We start from the raw sequence: 12,441 nt of genomic DNA on the forward strand, positions 1-12,441 counted from the left end.
GCTGCCACCTTTCAGTTTCTCCGCCCACTCACACATGCAGTCACACACACTCATGCTCGTGTACACACAGCCTTTGATCCCTAGCCTGTCCGGTCCTTTTAACTTCCACAGCCTATAGTATTAACCTCTCCTCCCTCCTTCAACTCTGCAACTCCATCCCTTTCTTCTCGCACACTGGCCCTCTTCAGTTTTGATCTGCCGTCCCTCACAGCCCTCTTTCTCTCTTTCCCATCTCTTTGTTGAAAGCTCTGCTGATGTTACAGCTTGTCAGTCTGGTCTGCTCTGGGCTTTTTTAACCTCTGCACCCTTGTCTTGCCACTCTTGCATGTTCCCCCTCAAGATGTCAGAATGGATGTAATTAAAATCCTTTAGGCTGGAACAGTAGTTTAAACCCTAGCTCTCTGGTCAGCTGTGATTTAGTTTCACACAATTTCTTCTGTTTTCTCTCTCTCTCTCTCTCTCTCTCTCTCTCTCTCTCTCTCTCTCTCTGTCTCTGTCTCCCTGCAAGCCTCTGATGTGGATGATGAGCCAGAGCCCACAGAACCAGACTACACGCTGAGACCAGGCCTAAAAATTGATGATATTGGTAAGAGTTTGAAAGCATACTAATGAAATTAGGTTAGAGTGTAATATAAAGATGTATGCTCATGGCATCTATGCAATTTGATGCAAAGAGTGAATGTAAATTAAATTTCAGTAACATTTGTAGTCTATAGCATTGTGTATATATAGCAAGATGGAAAGCATGGTTGTTACAAAGCATGATAAATAAATAAATACATACAAGTGAACTAGAGAAATACTTATGGTGCGTGCTATTAATATGTATATAAATATTGAAAACATAAGTATGATTAAAGAAAATGAATGCTTTTGCACACAAGTCTCCTGGATTATTATTAAATAGGTCACTGATATGAAACATCTGAGTGGCCGCACACATTTAACGAGGGTGAAATGTGTCATTTTCCAAAATGACATTCATCCCATTTAACTTCACAGCACCAGCTGGCTCGTCAGGGAACTGATCTTGCTAAGCAACTCCATGAATATTCATTTTACACCTCTTCTGGATATCTCCAGACTATTTGCAAAGTACATACAGTTTTGCGATTATCACACAGAGAATAGTGTTGAAAGAAATCCTTAAGAAAAAAAAAAGCTGATTCAGATCTTATGTATTCGTCTTATGTATTCATTTAACTTTCCCTTTTAGCTTTGTTTTGGTCAGTTTTAACTGATAGCAATTATAGCAAACCTATAATTTACAGTAATCGTGTTTCCACATGGACTGTTTCTTGGCAGTTGTTCTGAATCCCCACTAGTGCGCATATTTGGACTGATAATATTTGGGTCAGGCAACAGCTAGGACAGCTAGTCATATATTAGGATCCTTAATGTGCTATTTTGTGCAGAGTTATATGTATAATTACTCTATGTATTCGCTGATCTTGTGTTGCAGAAACCATACCATATATCTGTAATTTGAATGGACAAACCATTTGTCATTGTATTCCTGCAATGTCAATTTGTTGACACTCAAAAAAAGCCAAAGACAAAACAGCAACTATGTATAAGAACTGTAAATAAATACGCTGTGTGAGTGTCAGGTAAGGAACAATAAACATAATAATTAATAAATTCATCATCAATCAATAAAAGTAGGTGTGTAAGAAACTCTGGCGTCATGGATAATAAGGTTTACTGTTTTCTTATGACAACAGCACCTCAACTGGAACCAACATGTACACCAAGCCCAAATGTTACACAACCAGAGTACAGAAGTAATGCAGCTTGTAAAACATGTTGCTTTGTTGCTGTGTGTCTGTGTGCACATTTGCATTTGTGTAATAAATCAGTTTGTTCTAATAGCCGTCAGGAGAAAACTCCCGACTAGCTGCGACAAACAGCTCCAGGTCATGCCAGTTTGTTCAAATTCCTCCCCGTCTCCGTTTGCCCTCCCATCACTCTTCAATCATGTTTTCCCTCCATCTTTTTTTCCTCCTTTTTTGCCCTCTAATTCCCATCTTACATTTTTCCCCTCTGAAGCACATGTAGTGGTGCAGTGATGAGGAAAGTCACCTTAAATCGGTTTATTCACCTTCTGATGTGTGAAATTGAGTTTTTCCCTTTTAATACACATACACACACCCACGCACACATATATGTAAATAGATGCAGTTACATTTATCAAAGTTTTTCTTTCTTTTTTCATTTTAATACCAAGTCATATGTTGTAGGAAAATGTATTTGCTCAGCACAATAAATATTTTTCTTAATTCATTTGGCAGCTCTTTTAAGCAATTGGTATATTTAAAACACAAACTTTTTATATATATATAATTGTGACAAGTCAAAAATTGGACTTTCAAGCATTAATTTATTGCATTTTTTCTTGAATCCAAATGGAGTCAAATATATAAATATAGAATAAAATATATACTTACAACTCACTTATTTTAATAAATGGTTTTCAACTAGTTAAAGAGAAACTAGAAAGGAAACTGTATCAACTCACATCATCCAGCTGTGGGGCAGGTTTCTTTCTTCTTTATTATTTATTGTGTTTTAGGCAATGTATCAGTACCAATGGCAGTGAAAAAGACTCAAATCATAATAACATCACCACCATTCTTAACAGAGTTCTTTGGCTTTAAAAATTCAAAATTAGACCTTAAAATATAAGAATGCAATTTGTGGCCAACACTTCTGATGTAGCTTCCAGCTACATTTTGTCAACTTTTTCACTTTTCTTTTTTTCTTTCTTCTTTGCTGATGACCTTTTGATGTAGAATAATGAAAGAGGAAAACTATTTCTAAACTCCTCAAGTTTATCACATCAGTGGTTGAAACTTGGACACATGGATTTATGATATCCATTTCAACAATGAGTGCATGTAAAACTTAGAATGTACTTTAATTTCCTTCTAAGGTGTTTTTCCATGAATTGCTGGAAACTTGTAAACTTAAACTGCTGACACAGAAGCTGAGTACAGTTCAACGAGGCTTTTATATGGGCCAGTCTCACCTGAAGTTTTATGTCCCTCATTAAATAAATAGCTTCAGAGGTATAAGAGCAAGTTATAAAATCAGATGGGCATTTTTAAGTGAACTGCAAACAGAAATGTAGTTGCTTTCCTGTTCCCCATCCCTGATTGATGTTTAGATTCTTCACATCACAACTGGTACTCAGGCAGCCCTAAGTGAACTTCCCTGAATGTTGTAAACCCCCCCATCTCTTTCCCTCATTCACTGCTCGTAGTTTATTTCCTGGGCGCTCAATCAATGGCCACAGCTCAACAGAGTGTCCCCCCTGAATATGCCCTGTAGTATTAGATTTCATTTAGATCTCATTTACAACAGAGATTGCGACTCCCCGTACAGCCATGTGATTACTGATAGCTTTCCGTGGGAGGCGGCTCATTTACACATTGTGTTGGCGGAGGTTACCGCAACTGATGATCGAGTCCGACCATTAAAGGCGAAATTTGAGCTCTTTTCTTTAATTCCCATTTACTCTGGCAATTACAGTTTCTCTGAGTAATTTGCGTGTTTTGAGGTTGTTAAGCATTCACCCGTTATTAATGTTGTTGTTTTTTTTACAGCTGTACTTCTCAAAAGTTTTAACTCTACAGATGCACCATATCATGTGCATCAGAAAAATACAGTCCCATTATTTTCTAATTAACCACTCAAACAGCAACCTTTGAGCCACAGCTACATAGTGATTATAAAGTGCTTTTCACCAGCCTCATCATTTTACCTTCACTGTGAAACGTCCTAGAGGCTGACAACGTTTCTAAATCCATCATGTATCGTTACAGATGCTAAAAGCTCAAGAGAATAGAAACCTTCTGTTATCTGCTAATGCTGGCTACACATCTGTTTGCCTCCACCGATTCAACAAAACAGCCAAAAGCTGGCTCTGAATTGATGGCATAGGTGGGTAAAGTACCCAAAAACTGAACTTAGGTATAAAATAATACAAAACAATAAACTAAGGCAAAAAACCCCCTCTTTCCTAAGTTATATTTTAAATATATGTCTTATTAAAGTAATGCAGTGGGCAATTTTGGTATTTTAGAAGAGGATAAAGTGCTTCCACTGACAGTAGTGCTGTTTTCATAACACTTTTGGTTGAGGTAAATTTTGACATGGCTTAAAAGAACTGAAATTTATTACATTTTTCAAAGGCAAATAGTTTCCTTTTCACTCCATGCTCCAAACTGAAGTACTGAAATCATGAAAATCTGCATGAGCCTTTAAGACAGTCACATTATGTTCCAATCTAGAATTGATAAAGTGATTTGTAAAGTTTTCTGTTGAAAACATACTGTATCTCACACGATATAATCAAGCGGAAGAAAATGTTTTCCCTCGATCTGTTTAAGACCGTTGTATATTTTGCCAGATTCGAATTTCAGATAATAAAATATGCTTTATCTTTTTAGTTCTGGCGATGCTTCTTCCTTTCAGAAGCAAGTACTGGAGAGGTAATTTGTGAAGAAAAAACATCTACAAAAAATCTACAAGAGCTCAAACAAAAACTCTAGACATACTGGAAGACGACTGAAAAAAAAAACACTTTAAAGGATAGTATAAAACATGGTCTTATGAAAGGAAGAACGAGATTTTTCATAGGTTTATAGAATTACTGTAATGCTGTTTTGCTAACACCTATTTTCTGGTTAAATTTTGACATGGCTTAAAATGCAGAATGTATTTTTCAAAGCTAAATTAGAGAACAGCTGAAATTGTTGAGAAAATGTAACCCTGGACATCCAATGTCTGTAAGAGACCATCTATTGAAATCATCGTCAGAAGAAGTTTTATCAGGTTTAAATTGTTTCTTGGGATAAATATAAACACATCCAAAGGCTCTATTCTGTTCAGCTTGTAATTCAAGTTTCAAAAAGCTGCCCAGAGTGTTTACCACTTTCCCATTGTGTTACAATTCATTAAAGACCTGTTCCCTTATTTGGACATTCGTTTATTTAGAACGCAATTTGTCATTTTTTTCTTTTTGGAATTGAGCTTAAAATCACAAGGAAATATCATTTTAAATGGTTGTAAACTTTAAAGGTTTCAACAGAATGAGTTTAATTTGGCCTCATTCTGTGCTAATGAGCACAGAATGAGGCTCATTAGCGCAGAATGAGCCTCATTCTGTGCTCGTTCTTTGTAAAGAGTCTCTTTGAGACTCTTTGTAAACTCAAATCCGTCTTTCTACCAAGCGTCCTAAATAATACTCATGAAACTCTTGTGTGTCTCTTTTTTAGAAATGTACAAAGTTTGAATCTCTGACTGGGTGCTGAGGTCATGGTACAGCAAAGAGAAGAATATTGTTTCCACCAAGGAGTACATTTCCAAATTAATTTCACATATTTACAAAAAAAAAACAAAATTATCTTTTGAAATTTTACAGTCCCAAAGTTGCATATAAAAACCTCAGATTTTTGCTGAAATTATTAACACAATTTAATAAATTAAACTACCCTAAGCCAACTGCGCAGCACGTTAACTAAGATGGAAGCAGTAAAGTTATGAGATGCATGTGTGATTTAAAATTAATATAGAAATTTCTACATTGTTTTGGTAATCATTTACTTCTCTGTGGCCATGTTATTTGTATTTTAAATAACAGAGGTGCTAAAACTCTGTCATATATTTGTCATAACTTTTGTCTCATGTTAGGACCAAATTCATATTCTGTGAAATATAATGTGTTGTCTTTATATTGATCTACAGGATGTTGCTTTAAAAGTGTGGATATTATATTATCCAGTTGGGTAGCATCACATTAAAGACGCTCTGAAGTGCCTTTCAGCTGTGTTTGTATTTATATCTGTAACTCAATAACTGCGAACGATGCCGATTTATAGACTGCTCTTTATAAGGTCATTTTTAGCTCCTACTTGAGGGGAAGCATCTGTCTCGTGGCTGCATGGTTATTGATCAATATGACACACTGTACATTGATGGTGAATAATTAAACATACAACCGCAACACCAGAACATGTCCTTAAAATAAACGTGCACAGAGCAGTGGAACAACTTTTTCTTTTCTTTTTTAAGAAATGTTTGTCTTAAAAATAAAGAACACTGAGGCAAAAAGCTTGATATTAGAGGTATTTCATAGGCAAATTCAAATGTATTAACCTGATTTCAATCTTTGAATGTAAACAACAATAATATATATATTTATATATTTTCCAGAAACCATGATGGTTTTCCGGGGCTACTTTTCTCCTCTCATTGTTTTCACTTAAGTAATAGAAAATTGTTATGGAGGCTGCATTTTATACTGGTTTGGAATCACTGTGTGATTTGCCCTATATGCATCTGCTCCATCCTTGAATGAGTTTGTTTTCACCCAGTCACATTGTAATATAAAGCTATGTATCATTTGCAAAGCTATGGAAACTAATCTTGTTACTAGTTATAATCTGAGATAGTGGCACCATGTAGTTTTTGAATAAGTAGGGCCCCAAAGTGGAACTGTGTGATTTTTGCCAGCTTCGATGGAAAGTATTCACACAAAGACCCAAGCAGTTCACATTCAGGCTCAATGCTGTTTACATCAACAGTAGATCTTTTTACAATGCCACAAGGTCATTGTGGCATGCAATGATGTCTATGCAATGATGCATAGACAGCTCACAACACCGTCTGCCAGTACTAATTCGTTGCCTGTGACAGACAGGGCCGTGTGTGTCAGAGTAATGAGGCATAGAGCCAGATATTAGACTAGTTAAGCAAGATTCTCTCCTGTCTGCTTGTTGTCTATTTAAAGTCAAATTCCTCTGTCAGTAAGCTGCAGAGAAACACAGCGAGGTAACAGAGTGTCCTGACTCCCTCAGCTGCATGCTTGGACAAAGCATTTAACCTGAGGGCCACTGCTGCATGGACCTCATTAGACTGCCCCGCCGAGCACACCAGAATAGGTCGGCGCTAAAACCAGGTGTCAGCCGGTCATTACTGTGCTGTTTGACCCACAGGGTGGCTGGAAATATTCTGGAGTTAAATACAGTGTCGGGTGGAGAACACTGAGAGCATCACCACTTTTTCCTTATCTCTGGACCGCAAACAGAACCACTAATCAACCTCAGCTGACTTTTGTGCAGACGAAAAATTGTGCTCCTGTCTCGCCTCCGTGCCCATTAATCAAGTGACGAGGGTGTGTCTGGCTGCACATGTCTCAAAGGTGTTGGCATGCAGCGAAATGTCTGCGCCTGTTTTTTTTTTTTTTTCCTTTTTGTTCATTGATTACACATCAACAGTTGACGTCTAGTCATGAACAAAAGAATACAAAGTATTTTTAGATTATCACCAGGTGTATGTGCCTGGAGCTGGAAGAGGTTTACAGCACTTATTGTGTCTCAGTCCAACATTATTATAGAAATGTGTCACTGCATTAAGACAATAAAGCTCTGAAAACAGCTGCTATAATGTATATGGTATATTTATTAATGTATTTCTATTTGGCAGAGAAGTTTTTTGCCAAACGAATATATTTTTGTTTTCTGATCTGCAATTCTTGCTGCCCATTTGTAACCACATGTAATCAATTTACTTCCATCTGATAACAATAAACACATAATTTTGTATCTACTCACTTATTTGTTTATATGCAAATGATAAGTAAGTACAAATTGAGTAATTAAAAAGTTCATGTAATTGTTTTTTTTCTTAAGCTCTTATTCTAAACCCTTCTGACAGAAGATCAACTGACTCCTGATTAAAACCAATGAAACCACATTTCCTTGCAGTAGACTATATGTGGGTAATAGAAAAGTATTATAAACCAGCTTGTATGAAATCTCACCAAAGAAGGTAGGTACTAACACAAGTTTTAATCCAAAAGTTTCCCTTGCATATGGCTTCACAGTCATGCAAACAAAACTGCAAAAGTGAGAAATTAAAAAGATTCAAAATGTCCACTGGATTTCCTTCAAATTCCTTCAAATGTTACTAATTAGATTTCCCTCAAAATCTCTTTCGTAAATGGCAGTGAGAAAAGGCGCTTTAAGATATTGTTTCTTCTTTCTCTATTTCACAGATGAATACAACCCATTTGTTCCCAAACTGGAGAAGAGCGTCAGCGGAAGCAGTCCATCCAGGGATCGACTTCTCCTAACCGTGACGATGCTCTTCCTTGCTGCCCTCTTCATCTCCTAGCAGCAGGTGTGCCGTCAGCGTCACCATGCCTTTCGGGGAAGACGTTCACTGTCAGCGTGCGGGAGAGCTGGGTCGGAGGGAAAAGCGAGGGCATAAAGAAGCAGGAGGGAAGAGCAGCAGGGTTTTTTTTTAAGCTATACGTTTTTCAATCGTCAACATGCAAATGAGTTAGTTTGGGCAGCTGTGTTTTTTCAAGGGAGCACCGAAAGACCTCGAGGGACTCGGTGACACAGACCGAACTGTTAAGTTGTGCTAAACACAGCCTGTTCTTGCAGGTGCAGGTGCCGTTGACTGTGTTTTGTTTCTGTGTGCATCTGCTTGCCTGTCGTCTGAGCAGGCCGCAGGGTGAGCTTGTTGAATCACGCTCACCCCTCAAAGCATTTATACAACCAGAGAGGAGGAGCTAAAACCTCCACTTAAAAGAAAGAACTCCAGCCACCCAATTATAAATGATTTGAAGGTTGTTGTTTTTTTTTGGACCTGATTGGCTATAACACTTTCTTAGGGCTAGTTGCCATAGTTTCTTGCACCAAGATGAAAGGAGCAGATTTCAGCAGCATTGAACTGATATTGCCTTTTCTTTTCTCGTTCCTAATGTTGGGAGCTTGTCCTAATCTGCAAAGGAAAATATATAGAACCCAACAAATGATCTGCGCTGCATCTGGTTAGGAAACTAGACAGAGTAGCTAATAGTTTATACACACATCCAGAAAAGAATACCACTGAGCTCAGATGCAAGTGTTTCATCAACCATCTAAACTGTCATCCTACATATATGTCTGATCACTCTATAGAAGGGAAAAGGAGAAAATACAGAGCATTTAAAAGATGAATCTTTTACTATATTGTAATTTTTTGTGGGGGAAAAAAAATTTTTAAATGTGCCATTTACAGAAACTGCAAGGGTTTGTTAGTGTTTTAATTTTCAGAGTTAGATATCATTTCCGTCTTGTTCGTTAAAATACTCAGTTATTCTTCAGACATCTTTGGGGTTAACAAAGCACATGATGGCGACGGAGCAGCCACTCAGCAATACTGCGCCTCCTCATAACAGACTGATCAGACGAGAAGAGGAGGAGCGTGCAGGAAGGAGATTCCTTCACACAGCCACAAGCATCATCAAAGTTCCCCGCTGGTCCAAGATTCCACCATGTTCTCTGTAAACCTTTACATCAGATGTTCTGGTTCTGTTTGAGTGAGAAAATGTGCTTGGCAGTTAAAATAAGTGTTTTAAATGGTACTAACAAATGATAATTTATCCATATATGGTTGTGTTAAAAGTATGGCAAGTAACAAACTTGCCGTGCTTAGAGGCAAACTAAGTGCGACGGTGGGGAGATGCAGCAATTCATTTACATCATTCAGTCGCATCAGAATAGCATTGCAATAGTTACTAGCACCTTATTCACCGTGGTCCCCAATCCTTGATGATCTCCCATAGAGAGTGGTTCACTGTAGTTTCTGGTAACACAGATGGAGGTGATGATTATACTTTTGGTTAAAAGAATGATGATGATGGACTGCGAGCTGATGGCTGGCCCACAGGGTCACTCATCAGCTCACCCACCGGCACATGAGGCATTCAGGTACTCGTGTAAATGTCACAACAGACATCGAATGAAATTTACAAAGTCTTGAAATATACAGAAGTGAAATGTGCTGTAAGAATCATTATAAACTTGAAGTTCTGTTTTTTTTTCCGTTTGTTTTTTGTGATTTGTGTTTTCTTTTCCATTCTTCTGTAGCTGATTAATGAGGTACAGTTGTAACCAGATATTAACACTATGTAAAAAGACGTGTCCAGTTTCTTCCTCCCTGTCTCACATTGAATCAGACAAAATAATTTCTAATTTGGGTCACTTCAGATGAGCAAAGTTCCTCCTATCTACTAAGAACACACACATTTCCTCAATATTTGGAGGAATTATCTTGACTCGGGTCAAATATTTTGGCCATTCTTCAACTTAAATTCCTCAGAATAATTTTCTGGAAAACAGATGCTGACAGAATTGGTTAGAAGTTAGAACTGAGTTTGGCTGCTACTTGTATGTAATTGTTTTAACAGGTGACACCTTTAACTATCTGGGAATCTGTGGAAGTCCACAGCCATCTTCCTGTTATTTTGACTCCTCAAATTTTTTTGATGATATTACATAAGGAAGTTTGTAATTTTATGTCTTGCCTAAATTTCATCAACAGATAACTTTGGCTGTTCTAAATGACATAAAAGAAATCAACTAAGACTGAGAGGAAAAATGGTGGTCTTTTTTTACAGTGTATGTAAATATCTATCTTCAAATGTTTATTTTGGTAATGTTGAGCGGATGATCTACGGTAAAAATGTGCAAACTGAAATGGAGAGAGCCATATGTAAATGTGGGCTGTGGAATATCTCTAACTTATTATTTTTTTGTTGTTGTTTTTATCTATTAACAAGCAACACCTTTGTTGTTTTGTTAAGGGGTCATATTCTGTCTATTGCTCACAAATCAACCATAATCAGTGAAAGTAAGGTATTACATACAACGTACATGTAAATGCAAGATTTGACTCTTTGTCTTTATAATTACTTTAAACACTTAAGCACCTGGGAAAATGAGCTCATACATCAGTACATGGGAAATATATTTGTAGAAAATGAGAGTAGAAAAAAATAAAACTGGGTACAAAACAGGCAAGAATCTGAAAAGGAGCTAATTGGAAAATAGTGACGATGTTAGCCATGATAAGAAACTTTGTGAAATATTTTTGTTCGTAGTTGCTCTTTATAAATTAATGGAAAAGAATCAATACAAACTGCTTAGGCATAATCTTTAAAAAAAAAAAAAAAAGAAAAACTAGAGGTCCATTTCTCTTATCCACTTTTTGTAAAGACAAGAAAACATGTTGTAAGTATGGAAGATGTGTGTTGATTCTCGTAAATCAGGAAATGGCGAAAAGAACCAACTCAGCCAAAATTGACTGCATCAACAGTCACAACAATGACTGAAAAAACACAGAAAATTGCTCTTCCTGAAGCTACTGATATGTAATTCTTCAATCTATAATTTTTCTGACGCAATTGTGTGCTTTTAGTTAAAGAGTCTATTATTATAAAAGTTGTAAAATCTTTAAAGTCTTGAATTTCTTACTGAAGAGTGGAAACACCACATCTAGAAAAATCTAAGTTAAACAGGCAAGAGATTGTGCCTAGAAATGAATAACAAACTTCATCGCACTTATGCGATGCAGCCCATGTGTACATATGGCTCTCAGAGGAAGAGTGAGGCATTAAAATGTTGGGGTCGGAGGGTAGAGCATCACCCTGAAAGAGAAAATCACTCTTCTAGAGGTTCCACTTAAGAACTCAAGACACAAGAGCAAGAGAGTGAATGAGTGAGAGGCAGAACTGATTTCTGTTCATCACTGTAAATGTGTGTGTGGGGGGGGGGGGGATGTACGTGTGTGCGTGTGCGTGCGAGTGTGTTTGCGTGCGTATAAATCAACAGGTAAGAGACTGTGTGAGTCACTGTCTGTGTTTTTGTTCCTTCGCTGTCAGTGAGAATGTGCGACCAAACGTCTGGCAAAACAAAAGCATTTAATAGCGTTGGAAACAACATTTACAATCATGTTTACCTTTGACTGGAATGACTTTAAATGAACTTGAAAAATAAAATGTAAACTGAACAAACCATAACAGAGGTTATAACAGTGATCAAGATAACAAAATAATAAGCTTACAAATGTTACTTTTAAACAAACTGTGTTTGTGTCTTCATTTTTCTCACTTTTTAATCCGTCATCTCCTTCCACACAGTGTCAGTATTTTCCCGGAATATTATACCAGGTATAAAATAAGGTTGAAGGTATTCCAAGAAATTCAAGTCATTTTTTCTGTTGATAATATTGTTTCCATGTATGAACATGTGATTTTCCATATGAAAGTGGATGCATCAAGGCTGTCCCACAGCAGTAATACCTTCACCCGCTCTAAACAGGGAAGAGAATCATTTTAATTGTCAGATGAACATGTGAATAGCAAAGGGGAAACATCATCAGTTATCATCTGGAGTGTCTGCACTGGATAATGAAGAGATAAAGCTGCTCCTGATATAATGTTACGGTAGGAAGGATTGTCTGTAATCTTATGCAACAGGTTTTTGTCAAACAGGTGTGAAGTATCTAAGCCCACAGTAAGACACGAGTACAGCACATACGGGACATCAATAGGACATAATGTTCCGTGAAGAGAAAGTGCAGATTAGAAACTACATTTGGAGAGAA

At 37.1% G+C, this 12,441-nt stretch overlaps 1 protein-coding gene across 1 annotated transcript in view; it reads left to right on the forward strand.

Moving 5' to 3' along the window:
- The window catches only part of efna3b (ephrin-A3b), a 66,175-nt gene extending 55,146 nt beyond the window's left edge, over nt 1-11,029 (forward strand). Inside the window, exons 5-6 of the mRNA XM_055048051.1 lie at nt 509-586; nt 8,060-11,029. Coding sequence (XP_054904026.1) covers nt 509-586; nt 8,060-8,178 — 197 coding nt within the window. The 3' untranslated portion in view covers nt 8,179-11,029. The remainder of the gene's footprint in view (nt 1-508; nt 587-8,059) is intronic.
- Nucleotides 11,030-12,441: the final 1,412 nt, after the last annotated feature.

This window comes from Poeciliopsis prolifica, unplaced genomic scaffold (genome assembly GCF_027474105.1).
Source record: "Poeciliopsis prolifica strain line A6 unplaced genomic scaffold, Auburn_PproV2 SCAFFOLD026, whole genome shotgun sequence".
Taxonomy (NCBI): domain Eukaryota; kingdom Metazoa; phylum Chordata; class Actinopteri; order Cyprinodontiformes; family Poeciliidae; genus Poeciliopsis; species Poeciliopsis prolifica.